Source organism: Rhineura floridana, chromosome 1 (genome assembly GCF_030035675.1).
Source record: "Rhineura floridana isolate rRhiFlo1 chromosome 1, rRhiFlo1.hap2, whole genome shotgun sequence".
In the NCBI taxonomy this organism is placed as follows: Eukaryota; Metazoa; Chordata; class Lepidosauria; order Squamata; family Rhineuridae; genus Rhineura; species Rhineura floridana.
In genome coordinates, this window is record NC_084480.1 from 179071324 (window position 1) to 179091500 (window position 20177).

The following is a 20177-nucleotide window of genomic DNA, read 5'->3' on the forward strand; positions in this document are numbered from 1 at the left end:
GCTGGATCAGGCCAGTGGCCCATCTAGTCCAGCATCCTGGTCTCACAGTGGCCAACCAGGTGCCGGGGGAAGCCCGCAAGCAGGACTCGAGTGCAAGAACACTCTCCCCTCCTGAGGCTTCCGGCAACTGGTTTTCAGAAGCATGCTGCCTCTGACTAGGGTGGCAAAACTGGAAACAGGGTGAGAAAACTGGAAACATTCATTTCTATTTTCAACTAACCAGTAACCATGGTTACTAATTATGCCAAACCTGGATAAACTGCTTGGTTTTAACTATGGTTTAGGATTGTAAACAAGCTATGGTTTGTGATCTTGGATTGTTGTCCTTAACCACAGTTTATGCTAACTACAGTTGGTTCAGACAAAAAAAGTAAATGATTAATTGAAAATGGCAAAGGCTTCCAATTTTGTCCTCATTACATTGGAGGGGGGAGTGGAACACTGAATTCTTCTGCAACTTAAAGGGGTGTTTTATATGGGTGAGTTTTGGCTGGAAAGGCAAACTGGCATAAAGCCACCAACAGAGGACTATGTTGCAAGTTTATTGTAAGCCATTTTCTCCCAGCCACATCCGAACCACACATGCATTATGGTATTAACACTTACAAGGCACATCATTAATGTTTAAAAACTAAAACTCAACATTTTCCATTTTAAATGACCCTGTTAGAAAAATGATAAACTCCTGTTTTTGCTTGCCAGTGTGGTGTAGTGGTTAGAGTGTTGGACTACGACCTAGGAGATCAGGGTTCGAATCCCCACACAGCCACGAAGCTCACTAGGTGACCTTGGGCCAGTCACTGCCTCTCAGCCTCAGAGGAAGGCAACCCCCTCTGAATACCGCTTACCATGAAAACTATTCATAGGGTCGCCTGTAAGTTGGGATCAACCTGAAGGCAGTCCATTTCATTTTCATCTTGCACCACATTCATTTAGCAACTGGAGCACAAAGAATTGTCAACATTGGTGAACATTGATTGATTGCTGAGAAAAGTGAAATTCTTTCTCTAGCAACGATCAACAAATGTATCAAGAGACAAGAAGAGTAAAATGTCTGGGTTATTCCAAAAGCGTCTGTTCAGCATACAAAGAAGGGGAGGATGTGTGATGTTCCTATATATTAGTGTATATATGGTAAGTGCTGGTTGTTTAGAGTATACATGGTAAGTAGTGAAAGAGGAGGGGGAGTGAATGGGCAATAGAATGCTTGATGATTGGCTGAATGTTTAAAATGGCTGACAGTATAAATGAAAGGATGACAGGTAAATCTGGGTGAATGTGAGGTTGTGAATTGTGGAATCTGGGGGGAGAAGAGAAAGAGTGGATTGCTTGGTGGGGTTTGAGAGTTGTTTGCCAGGAGAGAGTGAAGAAGGAGAGGGGTGGAGTTCGGATTAGTATTGAGTAAAACCATATGCTTATGTGCCTTAAGAAGAAATCTTGTTAATCTTGTTAGTTTTGTTATCTTTAATAAATACTTAATTTGGTTTACCAAAGGCCTGATCCTTGGCTGGGGTTTCACAGACCAGAAGGGAGGGTAAGGTAATGACCAAGGCTGAAGGGGAACTGTAACAAATGGTGGCAGCGGTGAAGAGAATAACAATACCAGTATTCAGAGTCTCTGGGAATACTAGTATTGGGACGTGACTGGTGGTTGCCTAGCAGGGGGATCTGTTGAGATCTGTGCTAGAGCGGGGAGAGAAATCATAAGAGAGAGCGGTCCGGACTGGTGGAGTCCCTGGTGGTGCCTAGAGACAGGCAGTAACCACGAGCAGGTAGGAACCTGACAGGGAGAGCCAGGGAAGGACGCCTCACAGGATGCTGCTGCCCAGTCACAGCTAACCTAAAGACCTGGATTTCTCCAGTCTTTTTGAGGAGCTCCTCTCACTTCCACCCTGAGAGATGGGGGGGGGGTTGAGGTCCTAGAAAAATCAGAAATTTTGCATCTGTGTGCCAAGGCAGCCTTTCATATAGTTTGGGTGCCCTTCTAACATTTTCCTATCTCTGTGCGCCAACCACTCTTGGGAGGATCCTAAACCCAGCGTTCCCCCACCTTCCCCTCTTTTCACACTGTGACAATTGTGATACTGTTGAGACAAAACAAGGCGTCCGTATTTCAAGAAACATTGAGGTAGGGGGTCTTTAAAATTCAGTGATATCCTTTTGTTTGTTTGCAATGGGAAAAACGCAAGGGAATCAGTTCACCCCCTTCGTGGTCGTAATGGTACAGTCAGTTGGGACCGGAAATAGCAGTTTTCCTGGCGTTTCCGCCAAGAGGTTGTGTGCTTCTTTGCGTAAGTGATGTGGGAGTCGTTTTGTCCGTTGCAGGTGGGGGTAGTGTTGGTTATTCAGAATTCAGTACCATGGGTATCCGTGGGTCGTACTTCCAAGTTAGGCTGCAGCCTGAAGCACGAGCCTCTCAGAATTCTAAGCAAACAAGAATAGGATCAGGCTGTAGGTATGATTTGCAAGCTTATAGCCTCGTCCTGTGCATATTGGTAATGAGTACTGTTTCTCATAAAATTACATTTTTGACGGCATACATACATATTTGATTCTCACTGTCCTCACCTTTTCTCTCTGTAAAGTCACCATACTCTCTCTCTCTTTTGCCACTTGAAAGAATAACAATAAAAAGGAAATTGTGATAAACCCTAGTTGAAAGTCTTGACCCACTGGTCAAATACCAACGACCTGTTTATTTTATTTACTTAGTGATATTTATATGCTCTCCAATAACAAAATTCTCTAGGTAGGTTACAACAACAATAAAATGCAACTATAAACAAAGTATGAAGCAGAAAATAAAATGAGTATAACAAAACTCTCACCCTTAAACAGGTTTTAGATTTTGAAATAAAGGACTGTATTCAGTTTCTACCTTTGCGGGCAAGGGTTTTTCCTCAGTGGGAGGTGCCCACTAGGAGGCAGAGGGCAGTTTTTTGCAGGTTCTCCCGTGCATCCCCAAGTACCCTCTCAACATATGTTCCTGAGGATCCCCCAACTGTCCAGAACAGATTTTTGGGGTGCTGGGAGGTTAAGGTGGTGAGAAGAGAATCTGCTTCTCAAAAATGGTCTCCCCTCCACCTCTGTTAGTAGATACATCCACTAAACCAACAGCACTAGGACGGCCAATTGGATTCTGTCCTGAGAGTTGAAAAGTCTGGAAAAGAAAAAAGCTCTTTGCCTGATGGTGACAAGGCCATAAAGTAGGTGCCAGCTTAGCATCTCTGAGGAGAGCATTCCACTGCTGGGGTGCCACCACTGAAAAGGGCCATTCCCTGTGAAAGCCACCAGCCAGCTCTCATTTGGTGGGGCGTCCCAGATGAAGGCTGCATAGGATGATCGCAATGTCTGGTTTTGTACATATGGGAGGAGACAATCGTTCAGGTAGCTGGGTCCCAAGCTGTTTAGGGCTTATAAGTTAGCATCAGCACTTTGAGCTGAGTCTGGAAACAGACTGTCCTGCTCCAGTTAACAATCTCACAGCCCTATTCTGGACAAACGGAAGTTTCTGGACAGTTTTCAAAGGTTACATACAATTCACTGAAATAGTCCAAATGGGAGATTGTCAGAACGTGGATAACTGAAGCAAGGCTATCTCCATCCAGATGGGGTTGCAGCTGGCAAATCACTCAAAACTGATAAAAGGCACTCCGAGCTACAAAGGCCTAGATTTTTTTTTTTTGGACCTACAGAATTCCATTGTGTTATCTATTATCTTGTTACATAGCCTTTAATGGACATTGCCATGTATTTTATTCTGTTCTGTTAGTATAAAGGCTATGTCAGACCATGCTCATTATGAATATATACAGCCCAATCCTATGCAGAATTAGGCATACGACAATTGAAATAAAAAGGTTTAGATGTGCCTAACATAGGATGGAGCTTATAGTCTTCTCTAAATATCTCTGATCCACATCTGGCTCAGCCCCAAAAAGGATAGGTTTCTAAATAATGTGCCATAGCCTCCAGCCAACTATAACATAAAACTGCTGTTTCCTGTACCACAACATATGTAACATATGGTTGTGGGACTTAGATATGAATAAGCATGTACAGGATTAGGCCATTCATTTCAATGTAGAATTTGCAGTGAAATGAACAGCCTAATTCTATGCACGCTTACTCATCTGTAAGTCCCACTCAAACCAGTTGAACTTACTTCTGCATAAGCAAGCATAGGATCCGTCTAAAAGTGTCTTAATTCTCGGTGATTCTGCTAATGCATTCGAAAGGAGTACATTTGCCTACTGAGCTTATATATCATATGACTTGCAAAAAAACTTTCTTTGCAAATGGGATTCAATTTATGTATGAACATCAACATTTCCAGTGTTGGAATACCAATAAATGTTACAGTAGAAATGCCAAAGGAAATATTTCTGAAGAAAGATCGTCCTTCATTATTCAGATCTTGTGAGGCTTGGGTAGCATGCGTTAATCATGGATTATGTGTGTAAATTTTGTACTATTTAACTGAGAACAAAGCTGAGGCATAACTCCGTTTCTCTCATAAGTCATTTTCATTAATATGATTTGAGGCAGTCTTGACAAGAGACAAAATCCAAAAATGAAATTAATGTTATAAATTAGAAAGCAGAGGCATGATCCACCCAAAGTCAGGCAAATTTTAATTCCATTAATGTGGATGGGAGAGATTTAAACACATATTTGATTATATAATTAACTAATGGAATTTGCTGCTATAAGGTGTGGTGATGGGGCATGGCTTTAAAAAGGGATTAGACAAATTTGTGAATAATGAGTTTATCTATTAGAAGTATATCTCTGAATACCAGTTAATTGAGGGGCAAATGGCAGGAGGGAGCTGTTGCCTTTATGCCCTGTTTGTTGTTTTCCCAGAAACATCTGGCTGGTCTGGTGATGCAAACAGGATGTTTAGACTGGATGGTCTGATCCAACAGAGCTCTTTTTTTGTAGTATATCTCCTGTTGAAATCAGCGCATTAGGATATAATTTATATTCTTTTGTTTATATATAAATATTTTCCCTTTTTTAGGTGCATTTATTATGTCAAAAATACTTCCTGGAGGCAAGGAAGAAGCAGCACAAGATATTTTGACATCGATTTACACTAATGACGGCTCTAAACAAAGGAACTGGGGCTTACTTGTCACCAGTATTATTGGTGGGACATTAGTGGCTCTGTACTCTGTTGCCACGCCGTTTATTGCACCCGCGCTGAGGAAACATTGCCTGCCATTCGTCCCCGCAACATCAAAGCAGATTGAAAATGTCTTAAACATGCTAAAGGGCAGAAATGGGTCTTTGGTTGATATAGGTAGTGGTGATGGACGCATTGTAAGTTGAAACCAGATTGTTGCTGTTATGAAAAGAACTGTGGAGCCATGCAAGTGTATGTCGACTTATGCTGCACTGTGTAAAAGGTGTTTGTATTTTTATACAACAAAATAGGAATGGAACTGGCAAATACATAGGAACACATAAAGCTGCCTCGACTAATACATTGGTCCATCTAGTCCAGTATTGTCCAGTCTCAGGCAGAGGAGTCTTTCCCAGTCTGGCTATCTGAGATTCTTTAACTGGAGGTGTTGCCAATTGACCTGGGGACCTTATGCATGCAAAGCATGTGCGCTGTCTCTCAGCTATAAAATACATCAGTAAAGTTGCCAGCTGCAATCCAGAGTTTTCCCTCCCACTTGTAAATGTGCTGCTGAATTGAGCATTGAAGCACTTTGACTTTTACTGCACTCCCCCCCCCTCCAGGATTTTGTACATCCCTCCTTGCTGCTGTAGCAACTGGGACTCCATGTGTATTCTAGTCCTAGGACAAAAGGACTAAAGGAAAAATGAGAGGGAGAGAAAGTGGCTGTGGCTGCTTCACTCTCTGATTCAGGCTGCAATTGACTCCTCCTTCCCCCCCCCCCCAGATTTTCAGAGCAGCAGAGCAACTGTTGCATCTTCAGTCTGCCTGCTCATGGCAGCCACAGTGGAAGGAGGGGCACAATGATTAGACATAATCTCTGCCCCATCTCCAGGCTGGCACAGAAGCTAGGTCTGGATGAGGCCTAATGCCAGCCGGCACTGATCGTGAGACCAGCTCAGGATCCAGCAAATCCAGGCCGGCTCATCCCTGCCCTTGGAATGCCCCATTGGGCAGCTGGCATGAGACCAGCTCATCTAGGGGAGCAAAGCAGAGCTTGGAAAAGTTACTTTTTTGAACTACAACTCCCATCAGCCCAATCCAGTGGCCATGCTGGCTGGGGCTGATGGGAGTTGTAGTTCAAAAAAGTAACTTTTCCAAGCTCTGCGACCTCCATACAGTCCATCACAACCCCGCCCAGTGTTGCGCGGGTAGTTATGGATTGCTTTGCCAATCTCTCAATAGGCATATGGGCAATGGGACCAAGAAAGGAGCATGATGGAAGAAGTTGCATCTCCATCTTCTTACACCATTGTAGTCTGTTACAAAGGCAAAGCTTGACCTGACAACCCTATTAATAAGTGGGTCCAAACTATCGCCTCATCTGCTTGTTATGAACAAAATTGACAGACCCCAATTAAAATGATGAGCTAAATCTACTTGTTCGGATATCTGCAAAACTAAGATTTTCAAGTAACTGGGCTCCTTTAGGGAGGAAGGGCAGGATATAAGTCTCATAAATAATTGCTTCAGCAATGAGAAACCTTCCTTTTTACAGCTCCAATCCTATATATGCACATTAGAAATTAAGTCCTATTGAACTCAATATACAATAGGGTTGCCAGGTTCTATCCCTGAGACTGATCCTGTATCTTTAGGAGAAGAGAAAGTCAGCGAAGTGCAGGTGTTCTTGCAACCCTGTAATGGGAAAAACCACAAGGTGGAATTCTCCCTCCCCCCTGCACAACTTTTAAAGATACAAAAGACCTCTTGGAGGCTGGGCCTGGCAACCAACAGGTCTTCTGTATCTTTAAAAGTAGTGCAGGGGGAAGGGAGAATTCCACCTTGTGGTTTTTCCCATTACAGGGTTGCAAGAACACTTGCACTTGGCTGACTTTCTCTTCTCCTAAAGATACAGGATCAGTCTCAGGCCATGAACCTGGCAACCCTAATATACAACACTGTACATGCTTAAGATCCTGCTGCATGTTCACTTTACTTAAATTATTTTCTGTATTTTCACAAAGTATTGTATTCTAATGAATCTGTTTCTTGTACTGAACAAACACTGATTTATCTTTATGCAGGTAATAGCAGCTGCAAAAGTTGGATTCAAAGCTGTTGGTTATGAATTAAATCCCTGGTTGGTATGGTATTCCAGGTACTGTGCCTGGAGAGAAGGAGTTCATCAAGATGCCAAATTTTACATTTCAGACTTATGGAAGGTATGTGAATATTTTTAATAGTTCAGTGATGCAAATAAAATGGTCAATTACAATATTAGGTGTGGCTTTTAACATTTTAAAAATGCTTCATACATATATTAAAATTCCAGTGGAATCACTGGACTGTTTTTAGGAAAAGTGGAGCACACATTTTAAATTAAATTAAATTAAAACCAGAGACAAACTGGCAATTTCCCTTTTCTCCTTTCAGCACCCCTTTCGTTTGTGTCTGCCAAGGCCAAACTAGAGGTGACACCATTCATGCAATCATCAATGCCTATTTACCCTAAGAAGAGATGTGGGAGGGGGACATTTAGTCCTTCTACACCCAAGCCCCATTGTAGTCTTGATCTGGATCAGGGCCCTCCACCTGCTATTGCATTGGGAAAAAATTCCCATTGAACTGCAGTAGGGTTGCCAGGTTCAGGGCCTGAGGATGATTCTGTATCTTTAAAAGAAGAGAAAATTCAGCCAAGTGCAGGTTTTCTTGCAACACTGTAATGGGAAAAACCACAAGGTGAAATTCTCCCTTCCCCCTACACAACTTTTAAAGATAGAGAAGACCTCTTGGAATTCGCTGGTGTCTGCAATACTCTACGAGAGTTGAGGCATGGAGTTCATTGGTAACCTCTGGAGCCATGGGGCATCCCATGGCCACCCCCTTGGTCTGCCAAAAGAACTTTTTGTTGAATGAAAAATATTTTTTCCGTAAAGCTATGTCAGCCAAAGGGGTCAAAAAATGAGTTGGTAGATTCCGTACTTCACGTTTCTGTAATACATCAAAAATTATATCCAGTGCCTGATCTTGTGGAATACTTGTATATAAAGATATGACATCCATGGTGACCAGGATGTCTTCAGGCTGAATCTTGATTGGGCCTATTTTCTGTGGAATCCCACACATATGATCCCATAGAGGGAATAAAAGGTTTTAAAAAATAGTCAACAAACTGAGACAATGGTTCCAGGATGGAGTCATTGCCTGAAACTATGGGACGACCAGGGGGAGGACTGACGCCCTTGTGAATCTTTGGCAGCACGTAAAATAAGGGGACCCTGGGGTTTTTCTTGGCCAAAAATTCAAACTCAGAAGTGCTGATCCACCCCATGATACGGCCCTCCTCCAGAATGTCTTTGATGTGTGCACTTATTTCTTTAGTAGGGTCAAATGCAATTGGCGCATACGAGATCTGATCCTGTAATTGACAAAGGACCTCAGCCTCATAGTCCTTACAATTTTGAATTACAATTGCACCCCCCTTGTCTGCTTCCTTGATAACTATGTCGGCGTTTTTTGACAATTTTTGCAACGCATCCATTTCTATTTTGGTCATATTGTACCATGGTGTATGTTCAGTTGCTTCCAGAGTCTCAAGTTGTTGCAGAATTCGTCGTTCATATATCTGGATGGCTGGGTCTGTTGGCCCAGGTGGCATGAATGTGGAGGGAGTTCTAAATCTCGATTGTGCATCCTGGCATATGGTACCTTGTTTTTGGAAGTAATGTTTCAATTTCATGTTTTGAAAAAATTGGAATAGATCAAAGCGTGTCTGTACTAAATCGTGTTTTGGCGTAGGAACAAATGACAAACTTTTTTCCAGAACTCTCTATTTCTGATAATTCTTTGTCCGATAAATTGACAACTATGGTTTCCTTCTCCTTAGCTGTCTGGGAGAATGTTCTTCCAAGTATCTTTTTTGGCCCCTTCGTCGTGTATCTGTACGTTTTGGTCTCCTGGGGGGATCCTGAATAAATGATGCTGTACCGAGCTAGTAGAGATATCACTATTTTCTCCCATTGACGACTCCCAATCTGAGAATGAGTCATGTTGCCGTGCGAAAGTGACTCTCTTTTTGGACCTCTGTAGCCACAAATATACACGATCATTGTCATAGTCCTCTTTGTCCCTGTTGAATTTGTTATGTTTGAAATCCTTGAGTTCTTCATGAAACTTTTTGAGATCTTGATCCATGGACGCCAGTTTGTGGTCATAATCTTTGAACTGTATGATGTTTTAAGAGCCTTGACTTCTTCATCTATGCTGACTTGTATAGGTTCATTCATTTGGAGGCACGTTTCTATTAATAAAATCATTAAATCCTGTGAACATTTATTAAGTACAGCACACCATTTTTTGCTGAAATACTGGTTTTCTTGAAACATGCCTAGTTCCTCCTGAATTCTAAGGCCTCTTGGAATTCGCTGGTGTCTGCAATACTCTATGAGAGTTGAGGCATGGAGTTCATTTTTTATTTTATTCTTATGTAGCTTGAATAAATTGTTCCATGAGGATTGTTCTGGGCAAACTGTCTGTTCAAAAATGGAGGGTCTGGAAAGTAGTTTATCCAGATGCTCTTTGGAGAAGCTGAGTGTGTTGTCCCACTCCATTCCCAGGGAAAATGACGGAATGACAGCTATGCATAGAGCTAATGCCTGCAAACTTGACATTTTGTTATGTCCTCAAAAAAGAACAGTGCAGAACCGTACAGCATGCATCCTTCCATTCAATCCGATCACTAAGAGACTCCAAACATACATTAGCTCCAATTGGCATTTGGTCCAGGACCTGCCAGGCCTGACAACACAGCCAATGGTAGCATTCAAAAGAACAAGAAATCTCAAGGACTGGTTGATTCATACAGACTATGTAAGGAGTGGTGATAACAAGCGTCAATCAATGATTTTCCACACATCCAGTCCAACAGGACACCATCCATGTGGCCACTGTTCATACTGCAAATTCACCCAAAAGAAAAATGTTTTTGTCAATCCCAACACTGGAAAGCACATTCAAATCCAGGAATTCTTTACCTGCAACTCTGCAGGAGTTATTTACCTCATTTCCTGCCCCTGCAATCGGATTTATGTTGGGAAGACATCGAGACCATTAAAATTTAGGATTGGGGAACATATTTGCAATTTAAGACATCAAAGAATGGGTGCTCCATTGGTTAGACATTTTGTTGAGAAACAACACAAGGCAAATGATATAACATTTTGGGCCATTGAAAGAGTTGTGGGCAATGATAGACTACTCAGCAGGAGAGAGCTATTCTGGGTTATCCCCTTGAAAGGTCTGGGACCTCTGGGGTTGAATGAGGATTTGGATTTCTCTGAGTTCAAATAAAATCAAAAACAAGGGTCCTGTATGAAACTTGGCTGACTTTATGTAACCACTGAACATGTCAGTCAGTCACTGTAAATACCAGCTGGATCAGTCAAATTTGTCCGTGCAATGATTGTGCAGCTGGGCTGATTTATACACTCGTTATGGACACCAGCAGCATTTGAGTTTAGTTGTGTTTAGTGTAGAGCTGGACAAAGAATTTGAATTGCCTGGATAGAGTAAAGAAAACAGATCTCCACTGCTCCTGAAGAAGGATAAATTCTGAAACACGTTGAACATACAATAGATCTACACAGCACCAGAGCCTGTCTCTCTTTCCTGCCTTCAGTTTGGTGCTTTTTCCATTTTGTTTCCAATATTTGACTGCAGTCAAAGAATAGTTGATCATTTCTGCCATGAGACAGGTGGAAGGAAAAGTTTAATTTAATTTAGATATAGAATTGCTGATCCTTATAGAATGTAGATGTATGAACTAGGTAAACATTTTCCCACATTACATACATATAGTCTTTATATGTGCAATTATAAAGGGTGAATATTTCCAATTCCTTTTTTTAATAGGTCAGTTTTTCCCAGTATACAAATGTTGTTATATTTGGAGTACCTCAAATGGTAAGTGTCTGTTTTTTAACCATAAGATTATTCAGAATGCTGGCATATAGAAATCACTGAGATTCTTGATAATGAATAGGTAGGACAGAACCATTGTTTCATCTTGCAAAAAACTTAAGTAATACCATCTGCTGCTAAAAGGTGAAACAACAGAAGTTTTCATTCAACTCTTCAGATGCAGAGGACCCTGTGCCATGGGAGCATAGGATAATACCCACCTACTTTCCAGGCTGAGCACCCTTATCCCTCTTCCAGGCCCACGTCACATTCACGCTTTGGAAGTTTGAATAGGTACTCTGTATGGAGTGTCCAGTGCACATAGGCTGAGCCTGTGCAATCTTTATTATGTGTGGATTGGTACTCTGCAAGTTGAATTCTATGCATGTAGACTCTATTCATAGACCCAGAGGAGGGACAGGTGGAAGTGATCTCACTCCCCCACTGTGCGGAAGCAGAAAGAAGACTTTTCTTAAGACGCTTGCTTCAAATACTGTAGCATATTTAGTATTAGTTTTCAACATTGGCTTTAGGCTAATCTCAAATATAATCTAGCGGCTTTATTTTCCATAGCGCCTTCATAACAAGGAAATCTCTGGTGGAGGAAACAGATATTTGACTTTGTCCTGAAGGATCCTTGTCAAAAATATTGAACAGAACAATTCTTGTTGAGTGAAGCCTTTAACTGAAAGCTTGTTTCTAGGCCAAGTCTTCCTTACCCAGTTCCTCATAATATTTTTGTCAATACCCATCCTTTCCCATTACTGTTCCTTATGTGGGCCCCAGTGAACAACAAAGGCCTCCTGGATACAGAAAAAGGGTAAGCAGGCTGATATATACTTTTGAGAATAAAAACATTGTGAACAGTCATCACATTTTCCTCCTTTGGGACCCACTACCACTACCACCACTACTACTGCTACTGCTACTACTACTACTACTAGTAGTGGTGGTGGTGGTGGTGTTCAACTCTAGGCTCTATGCAGTATTTAATGTTAGAAAGACCAAAAGCAACCCACAGACTTATAAAAACAATTAGGAAAATGGAAAGGGATATAAGACCTGCCTTGAACTATATAAGGAAAGGTAGGCTAGAAATATTTTAAATAAAAATAGATGGAATAAGAAAAAGGCACAGATGAAAGCTTCAAGACTCAGAGGGAGAGACCTTTTCAGCACTTGCCAGGAGAGAGGTGCGAATGTTGGGGAGATGTCACTGAGTTACAGATAAAAGAGGGAGTTGTGAAATAGAAGTAACACAATGTTTATATAAGAGAAAGGTATCTAATAAGAAGCATGAGGAGAAGGCAAATAAAGGGAAAGAATGGAAGAAAGACAAGAAGAACCAAGGAATGATGAGATCTAAAGGCAAAAAATAGTGATGTACTCAATCTGTAATTTATACTGGATCCAGTAAAGAAATAGGGAAGGGAGTGTGACAAAGGCAAAACACTGGCAAAATGAGGTGCATAAAAACAACAGGCAGCACAACTGAGGATGGATGACCTAAGAGAGGGGCAAATCAGAAATTACAATACTTAGGCTGGGAAAGAATTAAGAATCGACCAATATCTCTGTATTGGAAGGGAAACAAAGAAGAATGAATTTTAACAATATTCAAAGCCAAACCTGATAATCTTTGGTGGTTTTAATGAAAATTTTAAAAAATTAAAAACAGAAAAAAATCTTAAGTCTCCAGGATTTTATACCTGGAAAGGATGAACCTAGGTCTATCTTATTCTCTTTATATTGGTAGCAGTTCCTTCCTCTACAGAGTGTTCATCACAGGCTACACCTGTCGTTTCTTGTGCTGATTTGCTACCAGCATTTATCTGTTTCTACACAGCCAGCATTTTTCTTTCACATTCAGCAAACCTATTGTTTTAATTCTTGCATGCCTTTCCTAGCTCTTCTGTCCTCTTTGTAGTGTTCCAAGGGTGATTCCAAGGTTCTAAGTATTCTGCTATTTAAGTCCTCACTTGATTTTGTATTCCCATACATTATCTAGTATGTATGTCCCATAGCGCATTGTCTCCTCTATGTATGTCCTCCATGTCATCTGAAGGTTTTTTAATTTTCTTTTGTTTCTTCACAGATGCTACAACTAGAGAAGAAGCTTGGAGAAGAGCTACGATTAGATGCCAGGGTTATTGCCTGCCGTTTTCCCTTCCCCCACTGGAGGCCAAATTATAATTTTGGAGAGGGCATTGACACTGTGTGGGCATATGATTCAGAATCTTTTAGAATGAGAATAAGAAAATGATACAATTAAGACTAAGTGCATTCTTTCTAATTAGTTAAAATTCTAGGAATATTGCTCTGGTGACTTTAAATGGTAAATGTGGGTGTTTTGTAGATAGCATTGTGTCTCTTATGTTGGTGGGAGAACATTTCAGAAGTAATAGCACTGATTGCTTTTCTAACTGTTGTATCCTGTTATCCTTAAAGATCCAGCAAAGTTTCAGTCATCAAAGAGACTTAGGGCTCATCCAAACGGAGCGGGATAATCCACGTTTTCCATATCTGGTTCGTCATCTGACAGTCCTCACTTTGCCTGCCTGTTTGCTCTTTCCCATTAAAAAAACCCGCTTTTTTTTGCGCCCACACACGCAGCCAGAGGACCCGTACTTCTTCTCGCTTTTTCCCAGCTCCGTCCATAACACTCCCCCCTATCAGTCAATTGGTCCGCAAAAATATGACATATGCTCCTCTCCCCCTTTGCAACAAAGCACAACAAGGCGCATGCGCTTGAACGTACGAGTGCGAAAGTTTGAATTTCCTTATGGTTTGGTAGTAGTGGCTGTAACGGAGTTCCTTGTCGCTCACTGCTCTGGAGCAGCGCCAGCGGGGGGGGTGTCTCCAGGTGCCCCTGACCATCCAGGGGGATTGTGGGCAGTGCAAGGGATCAGAGCTTGTAATCGCGGGGTGAATTCCCCTGTAACCTTTGGGCTCATTTACTGCAGAGTTCAGCCCGGACCGTTATGCGGCTCGGCGGCAGTAATGCTGCCCCTGAGGGAAGCAAACAGCCTCCCCCACGGGTGGCCGCTCTTGGCTCGGGCAGGGAATGGAGGCAAACAGCACAGGCTTTGCGGTATTCCCTCTGATAAAAGAAACATGCAAACCACTTATATACCTATAATTCCTGTATTTTTGTTTGTATTTGCGATATTTTGCAAAACCAACTGTATGCTTTTCTACCTTTACGCATATTAACGTTTCTGGAGATACACATGATTGCAATTCCACGTATTTCTCCAGAACAGCAAGTAATGATGTGTCATATCTAGGAAGGTAGACCACCAGTCTCTATGGTTGCGGGTGGCTGAGACGCTCTAGCAAACCACTTATATGCCAATAATTCCTGTGGATTTTTTGCTTGTATTTGCGATATTTTACTGTATGCTTTTCAGCTCAGCTGGGCTGCAGATAACCTGCAGGCTGTGGTTGAAATTGACAAGACTCAAAGTGAGTAGCCTTGCAGGCAGGAAAACGAAATTGACTAAGGGTGCCTAAGTGTCTGTAATCCAAGAGGAAAGCCTCTATTTCTCTTCTCCCCCCCTCTCCCTCCACTCTAGATGCCTGGAAGCAAAGACCAATATGTTCAAGAAGGGCATTTGATGCGGGGGGGGGTGAGTGGGGGGAGGTGGAGGTTAGGCAAAGATAAATATTTTCTCCCTTGAAAAAGTTTCCAAACAACCACAATTGCAGATCTCACCCTGAGCAGCTGCCCAGTTTGCAGGCTGGCTAAACATTAACCACTGTTGCTGCTTCTGTGCAAATGTGCTTTTTTGCATCTGTGCAGTAGAAGTTGCAGGGGGCCCCCCCAACACCACACAATACGTGATTGGCTGAGAATGAGGGAAGGGATATGGGGAACTGCCCATCAAACGCCCACAGCTGTAAAGTCCACGGTATTGCATCCGAGTGCCTGAAGGTACAGCGGATGATTCCCAGTTTAAAAAAGCAAATTGCATGATTTGTTGTATTGCAGGAGCGGGTTTAACTGCGCCAAAATGCGCAAAAGCGTGCAGCGTCATATGGACGACGGAAAAATAATGAAAACACAAAGCGATCATGTCACACATTCTACAGTCGTCTGGATGAGCCCTTATACACACCGCCCGCCCACCCCCCGTCATGGTTGAACGGGATTAAATTAAATTTAAAAAGTAAATTACAGAATTGTGATTTACTGATTTTTGAAAATGCATTGATAAATTATAAAATCTAATAAGTTTTTGTTTTGTTTTAAAAAAGGGCTTTTTGATGTAGCTAACCTTTCCTTGAGTATTCTTTTCGTCTTGTGTTAAGATCTTTTGCACACTTTCTCTGAAGCAGGTCCCTTCCTCCGTGCTTGCTGCTCCACCTCCCCACCCGCACCACTCTCCCTACTCGGTACAATCATACTTTGCCATGACAAGAAACAGTATTGTCACATTACAGGAGGATCGAGTTCTTAAAATTCCCTGCCAGAGTGCAGGGCTATGGATAGAAAAGTTGTGGTGGGCACACCAGTATGGGCATGGGGCTGGAATCACAAATCAGTACAAAGACGTAGAAGCAGCACTCAATATATTTAAATGAAGGTTATTGAATGAGTGAAATAGGTTTAATAAAGTACAGTGTAATGTTAATATAAATAAGTGCAAAGCAATGAGGTGTAGTAGCAGTTGAATGGTTTTTTATGCTGTATGTCCTTTTAGGCCTAGATGCTCCTTTTTTTTAACATGAACACTAAAAAATTACGGGAAAGTCCTGGAATATCCCTCAGGGAGACATGTTCCTGCATTTCTCCTACTGCATGTGGCTTTGCCATGAACTAGGCAAGGAGACTCTGGGTTAGGGTCACAGTGTTATGCTTCCATCATTTGCCACTGTTCGTGCCTGATGTGGTGGCAGACAGTTGCAAAGCATACTATCAGTTCATGGGCATGTGGGAAGCTGACTTATATGGAGCCCTACCATTGGTCGATCTAGCTCTAGACATCTAGTATTACCTATATTTTCTGGCAGTGGCTTTTTAAGGGTTCAGGCAGGGGACATTCCCAGCCCTATCTAGAGATGCTGGGGATTGAGCATGGGACCTTCTGCATGCAAAACAGATGCTCTACCATTTGGCTGTGGCCCTTTTCCAGGGATTTGGTATGGCCAAGCACCTGACAAGGCCCACACATCTGAAGTGGCCTATGACCAAGAGTTCCCTGGACCTTGCTGCTTTTCAGTGTTGCCATGTGCTCACTTGCCTACCTACCAATTCCCTCTAGTCCAGAGAAGGTGAGCAAACGAGGAGGACTTGCTGCGGAGTGGTGAGGAGAACCCACTGAGGGTGTATTGGCTGGGGGCCCCTGGAACTTAAAACTGGCACTGTTACCAACAGTGTTAGCTTTCTTACCTCTCAGAAATCAGGCATAGCTCCTCCCCTTCAAAGTTTCCCTCTGGATGGAATGGAATCTATTTCTATTGTCAATGGATGGAATCTATGTTATAATGTGTTAGTGAACATTTTTAACTCCAATTGGCTAAGCTGGTGTTAAGGCACAAAATATTCATGATTAACATCCCAACTGCCCGGAAGTAAGCCTTTCAGAAAGTTTGCAGTCTAGCTTCTGTGAAGAAAGGGAATGTTGTCGGATTTGTTGGGACAAAGTAACTTTGTGGATGATGAAGAAAAGATCCCAGAAAGTATGGATGCTAAGGGATAGGAAGCAGAAAAGACAAGAACAAGAGTACAGAGAAACAACAAGGGCCAAGAAGTGAGGGTAGGGGGTGAATTTCACATCTTCATTTAAACTAACCAGCCAATTATTTGACTACATTTTCAGAGAATGTATAGGCAATACTAAGTTTAATTTTTCCTGGAAGTAGTGGCAAGATAAAATGGGTGGGGAGGGGAGTCTGCTTTCCTCCCCATTTTTTCATTGTTCACATCTGTAAAAAGGCGCAAAAGAGTTTGTAAGAGAGAGGGTGTTGGGAGAAAATGCATGTGCTCCAGTCACATGTTGTTAACTAGTTTCTACATAATGTGGCAGGGATAATAATCCAGTTACAATTCACCATCCATATTCTGTTACAACTAGTCATGCATAATTGCGCACCACTAGAGCTGAATTAGCTGAATGCTGTGCATTCAACGAAACTGCAACACAAGATAGGTAGCATCTCCCAGTTGCCTTGCCAACAAGCACCATTTTCTCTCCCCATCCCCAGATATGTGAGATGTTTATTGGGCCATGATGTCATCATAACTAACCAAATCTGTCTGGCTACGTGGAATAGTCACATCATATTAACTACATGATCCCTGATTGGTATGGATCACAGACAGCAAAGAAGAAAGAAACCGTAAAAATGGAACTGAAGCAGCAGCTTTTGGGGATTGTGAACCAGCATGGTTTGGGAGGGAATGAGCAGCTCTTTGCCCTTTTTGAAAGTCCACTTTTCAACTCAGTGTTGTTGTTTTTAGTGTGAACGTAAGTGTGTGTATTGTTGGTGTTATGTGCCTTCAAGTCGATTACGACTTCTGGTGACCCTATGAATCGCTGACCTCCAAGAGCATCTGACATGAACCACCCTGTTCAGATCTTGTAAGTTCAGATCTGTGGCTTCCTTTATGGAATCAATCCATCTCTTGTTTGGCCTTCCTCTTTTTCTACTCCCTTCTGTTTTTCCCAGCATTATGGTCTTTTCTAGTGAATCCTGTCTTCTCATGTGTCCAAAGTATGTTAACCTCAGTTTCATCATCATTTTAGCTTCTAGTGATAGTTCTGGTTTAATTTGTTCTAACACCCAATTATTTGTCTTTTTCACAGTCCACGGTACCCTCAAAGCTCTCCTCCAACACCACATTTCGAATGAATTGATTTTTCTCTTACCCACTTTTTTCACTGTCCAACTTTCACATCCATCCCTAGAGATAGAGAATACCAAGATCATGTCTGAATGTTCAGTGATACATCTTTGCATTTGAGGACCTTTTCTAGTTCTCTTATAGCTGCCATCCCCAGTCCTAGCCTTCTTCTGATTTCTTGACTATTGTCTCCATTTTGGTTAATGTCTGTGCCAACATATTGATAATCCTTGACAAGTTCAATGTCCTCGTTGTCAACTTTAAAGTTACATTAATCTTCTGTTGTCATTACTTTAGTCTTCTTGATGTTCAGCTGTAGTCCTGCTTTTGTGCTTTCCTCTTTAACTTTCATAAGCATTCATTTCAAATCATTACTGGTTTCTGCTAGTAGTATGGTATTGTGTGAGTATCTTATATTGAACGCTTCCAGTCTGTAGGCATGGCCCATTTTACACTTCCTTTCTTTGGAATTGGGATGTATATTGAACGCTTCCAGTCTGTGGGCCATTGTTTAGTTTTTGGTGACAATTTTTGTCAAAATCTTGACTGATTCAGTCTCAGTAGCTTGTAGCAACTCTATTGGTATGCCATCTGTTCCTATTGATTTATTTCTTCCAAGTATTGTAAGAACAGCTTTCACCTCACATTCTAGAATTTCTAGTTCTTCATCATATGGTTCCTCTGTGAATGAATCTGTCATCCTTGCATCTCTTTTATAGAGTTATTCAGTGTATTGCTTCCATCTTCCTTTTATTTCATCTTGGTCAGTCAGTGTGTTCCCCTGTTGATTATTCAACATTCATACTCTTGGTTTAAATTTCCCTTTCATTTCTCTAATCTTTTGGAATAGGGCTCTTGTTCTACCTGTTTTGTTGTCCTCTTCTATTTCTATACAATAACTATTGTGTGTATGTGTGTATGTAGATAATTTAAAAATTGTGGGTAGGTAACATGTATAATCTGATTGTAAGCTTGTAGGCATGGCCCATTTTACACTTCTAACAGTTTTGCACAGCACCTAGATTTTTTGTTTTGTGTGTAATGCACACACTCACCTAATCTAGTCTCCTTTTTTGTACCCTTCTTAGAAAAGCATTCCATTTACTGATGGTAGGAAGGAAGGCCTTAGCTAATACATAACCATGTTCATTAGTAGGTGCTGTAGCAGTCCACAAATCTTTCAGAAGTAATTGCTTTTTTAATGAATAGCTACATGTTGGTATAGAATTTCAGCATGACAGTGTATTTAATAGTACTAATGTTAATGTCTACAATTACTAGTTACATTTGCTGAACGTTATTCTTCTGGCATTTTATTAAAAGGATAGCAAAGGTCATAATGACAACTTAGGCTGCAATGCTAACCCCATTTACCTGGGCGGAATTCAACTGGATTTCTGAGTTGACATGATTCTGATTGCACCGTTAGTTCTGATTTAAAAAGCAGCCTGTCTGCAGGGTTTGTGCAGTCTATGAGATCGGGCTGCATTTGAGAAAAGAGAGAGCCAGCACAGCTATCGTGTTTCCCTCCCCTCTTTCAGTGATTGCACCTGCTCTCATCCCCCAGGTATTTCCCACAAGCAGAGAGTCTCAGAGGAGAACATTACCTTGTGTTGTGCTCCCTGAGTAGTAAGAAGTTATAAGGCAGCTTTCCAGTGCCAGTTTCCTTGTGATGAGAAAATACTGGACATATACAGATAGAGCAGGTGGGAAGCAAACAGGAACAGATGATGGCACTAGTCCTGATTTAGCGTCAGTCCCAAAAATAACAGCAGCAGCACTCCCCCACCCCCGCTACACATACATGAACATCTGCTTCTTGCTAGCTAGCTCCAAAAAAGTATTTGCCCAAATTCAAACTGCCTCTTCTCCCTCTCATCTCAAACCCCAACCTGGCAGGTCACATATGACCTGTGTACCAGGTTTGAGACACATCAAATGGTCATTGCAGCAAATCCCTTTAGCTGTGAAGCTATTGTTGGATCTTACGCACTTCCATGTGTTTTATGTCCATTTGTATTTTCACTGTTCAAAACTATGAAGCTATTCAAAAGCCTTGAATAGGTGCTTGTATCTTTACTTTGCATTGTTGTGACAGTGTTCAATGCTTACTGCTTAGTCTTACCAGGCAGTGACTTGAAACTGTCACCAGGCAGGACTTTGCAGATGTAGCATAGTCTTGTGGCTGACTGCACAATTCTGTGCATGGTTCCCAGAAGTCTCATTGTGTTCAACAAGGCT

At 41.8% G+C, this 20177-nt stretch overlaps 1 protein-coding gene across 3 annotated transcripts; it reads left to right on the forward strand.

Annotated features, from left to right (window-relative positions):
• The first annotated feature begins 2341 nt into the window (after nucleotides 1-2341).
• Nucleotides 2342-13361, forward strand: ATPSCKMT (ATP synthase c subunit lysine N-methyltransferase). Of its 3 annotated transcripts, XM_061588050.1 has the most exons (5): nucleotides 2342-2451; nucleotides 5024-5325; nucleotides 7216-7353; nucleotides 11042-11092; nucleotides 13185-13361. In XM_061588050.1, exons 1-5 carry the CDS (start codon nucleotides 2361-2363, stop codon nucleotides 13350-13352), a joined length of 750 nt encoding a protein of 249 aa, XP_061444034.1. In that variant the 5' UTR covers nucleotides 2342-2360; the 3' UTR covers nucleotides 13353-13361. The 3 variants fall into 3 exon arrangements, with proteins under 3 accessions (XP_061444034.1, XP_061444043.1, XP_061444052.1); XM_061588059.1 differs by lacking the exon at nucleotides 11042-11092; XM_061588068.1 differs by lacking the exons at nucleotides 11042-11092; nucleotides 13185-13361 and adding an exon at nucleotides 9018-9451.
• Nucleotides 13362-20177: the final 6816 nt, after the last annotated feature.

What these genes read in the sequence shown, in the direction of transcription:
- ATPSCKMT (XM_061588050.1), top strand. Translation starts at nt 2,361, where the DNA reads ATGGGTATCCGTGGGTCGTACTTCCAAGTTAGGCTGCAGCCTGAAGCA. An exon ending in ACATTTCAGACTTATGGAAG is followed by an intron (nt 7,354 to 11,041) that starts GTATGTGAATAT and finishes TTTTTTTAATAG; the next exon opens with GTCAGTTTTTCCCAGTATAC. An exon ending in TATTTGGAGTACCTCAAATG is followed by an intron (nt 11,093 to 13,184) that starts GTAAGTGTCTGT and finishes GTTTCTTCACAG; the next exon opens with ATGCTACAACTAGAGAAGAA.